General features: G+C 40.3%; 1 protein-coding gene across 1 annotated transcript; it reads right to left on the reverse strand.

The window, feature by feature from the left end:
• Positions 1-856: 856 nt before the first annotated feature.
• LOC136836234 (uncharacterized) lies at positions 857-1,658 on the reverse strand. Its single transcript, XM_067100238.1, has 2 exons — positions 1,232-1,658; positions 857-1,146 (listed from the first exon to the last, which is right to left on the reverse strand). The coding sequence occupies exons 1-2, from the start codon at positions 1,656-1,658 to the stop codon at positions 857-859; spliced, it is 717 nt and encodes a 238-aa protein (XP_066956339.1).
• Between the last annotated feature and the right edge of the window lie 547 nt (positions 1,659-2,205).

Consider the following 2,205-nt stretch of genomic DNA (forward strand, 5'->3'; position numbering starts at 1 on the left):
ACAAAAAAAAAAAAAAAAAAAAAAAAAAAAAAAAAAAAAAAAATATATATATATATATATATATATATATATATATATATATATATATATATATATATATATATATATATATATATATATATATATATATATATATATTATTACAAATGCAGTTACCAAAAACAGCATGGGGGCGGAGGATGGTGTTTACGAAGTACAGGAGGATTGAGAAAATGTTCAAGAAGTTGCGAGTCTGTATTTGTCAGTGGCTATAAATACATACATACATACAAACGTACATAAGTGTTCACTCAAGACTTTTCAACAAATACACAAGTATTAGCTTCATCTCATGTTTTTCAGTGAATTTCTTCCGTGGTTGTACTCACTTAAGTAAGTACGTGTTCTCTAGTTATTTTTCAACAAATACACACATGTTTGTATTCAAATATATATACATTCATTTAGATAAAATAATTTTATAACTGATTTCTTCTTTTTGTACTTCCTAATACCTACTGTTACTTCCTTCAAATGAACACCATATTCTTTGGAAACTTAAATTTCTATATGAATAGGGTTCGTCTTCTGAATAATAATAATAATAATAATAATAATAATAATAATAATAATAATAATAATAATAATAATAATATCACTAGATTACTTTCTGTACAATGTTCACGACGAACAAATAATAATAATAATAATAAGATCTCACAGAGTTTCACTTTTTTTATTTTTTAAAATTTTTTAGGTAGCAGAGGTAACTTCCTGGATTGCCCTTTCCAGTAGTCTCGATTCCCGTTTTAAATATTCAAGTGATATTCATGGTCCCGCCGCTTTTGTTGTTGATGCCTTATATTGGATGAATATTTCAGTTGGCGAGGGACTTCAGAGGTGGAGGGATCCTGACGGAGGTGGAGGGATGCTGACGTAGGTAGAAGGATCCTGACGGAGGTGGAGGGATCCTGAAAAAGGTTGATGGATCCTGAAGGAGTGGAACAATTCTGACGGAGGTAGAAGGATCCCGACGTAGGTGGAAAGTTCCTGATGAAGGTGGAGGGATCCAGAAAAGGAGGAGGGATCCAGAAAGAGGAGGAGGGATCCTATAGGAGGTAGAGATCCTGAAGGACGTGGAAGGATCCTGGCGGAGGTGTAAGGAGCCTGAAGGAGGGAAACGGATCCTGACAGAGGTGGAGGGATCCTGACTGAGACAGAGGGATCGTGAAGGATGTGGAGGGCTCCTTACGGAGGTGAAGTGATCGTGAAGGATGTGGAGGGATCGTCAAGGATGTGGAGGGTCCTGACGGAGCAGAGGGATCCTGAAGGAGGTAGAGGGATCCTGAAGGAGGTAGAGGTATCCTGATGGAGGTAGAGGGATCCTGAAGGAGGTAGAGGGATCCTGAAGGAGGTAGAGAGATCCTGACGAAAGTGGATGGATCCTGACGGAGGCAGAGGGATCCTGAAGGAGGTGGAGGGATCCTGAAGCAGGTAGACAGATCCTGACGAAAGTGGATGGATCCTGACGGAGGTAGAGGGATCTTGAAGGAGTTACGCAAAGGGATTCTGACGGAGGTGGAGGGATCGTGAAGGATGTGGAGGGGTCCTGACGGAGGTAGAGGGATCCTGACGGAGGTGGAGGGGTCCTGAAGGAGATGGAGGGGCCTTGATCCCATCTGGCCTCCATCGATTCTAAATGTTTCTTTAAGATGAGGGAGAATGTCTGAAAAGGGGAGGAGGCGGGGCTTCAAGAGGTGGTTTCTTGTCTTGGACGCTCGTTTTTGAAAACATGAGATAGCAGAGCTTGAGAGGCAAGATCACACTATAGTTGTTCGTAGAAAAGCACTGTAATCTATACTACATTCAATAGGAGAGGGTCATCTTTAGGCTCATAGCTAACTGAGCGGGATTGTTAGAAGTCTAACGGAACAAGATTACGCAAAAGCAGGTGGCAGGTACCGAAGGGGGTGTGTACTGATTACTTTGATCCATGTATTTTCCGCTTCCTTTCTTCGATCTTGCTGTCCAACTCCTCTGTTACTTTGTAGTGCAACTATGGGTTCTCTACGACATCTTTTCACCTTCTTCAGTGCCCCAGCAGTTGGCTTGACAGCTTAAATTTCATAAATAAAATGAAATGTATCTCCCCAGTATTTGTATGTTCAACGCACTTTGCACTGTGATGAAAATATTTGTCCATTGCTCTTATCTAACAACCGCTTT

The sequence above is a fragment of the Macrobrachium rosenbergii genome, chromosome 56, assembly GCF_040412425.1.
Source record: "Macrobrachium rosenbergii isolate ZJJX-2024 chromosome 56, ASM4041242v1, whole genome shotgun sequence".
Lineage (NCBI taxonomy): Eukaryota > Metazoa > Arthropoda > Malacostraca > Decapoda > Palaemonidae > Macrobrachium > Macrobrachium rosenbergii.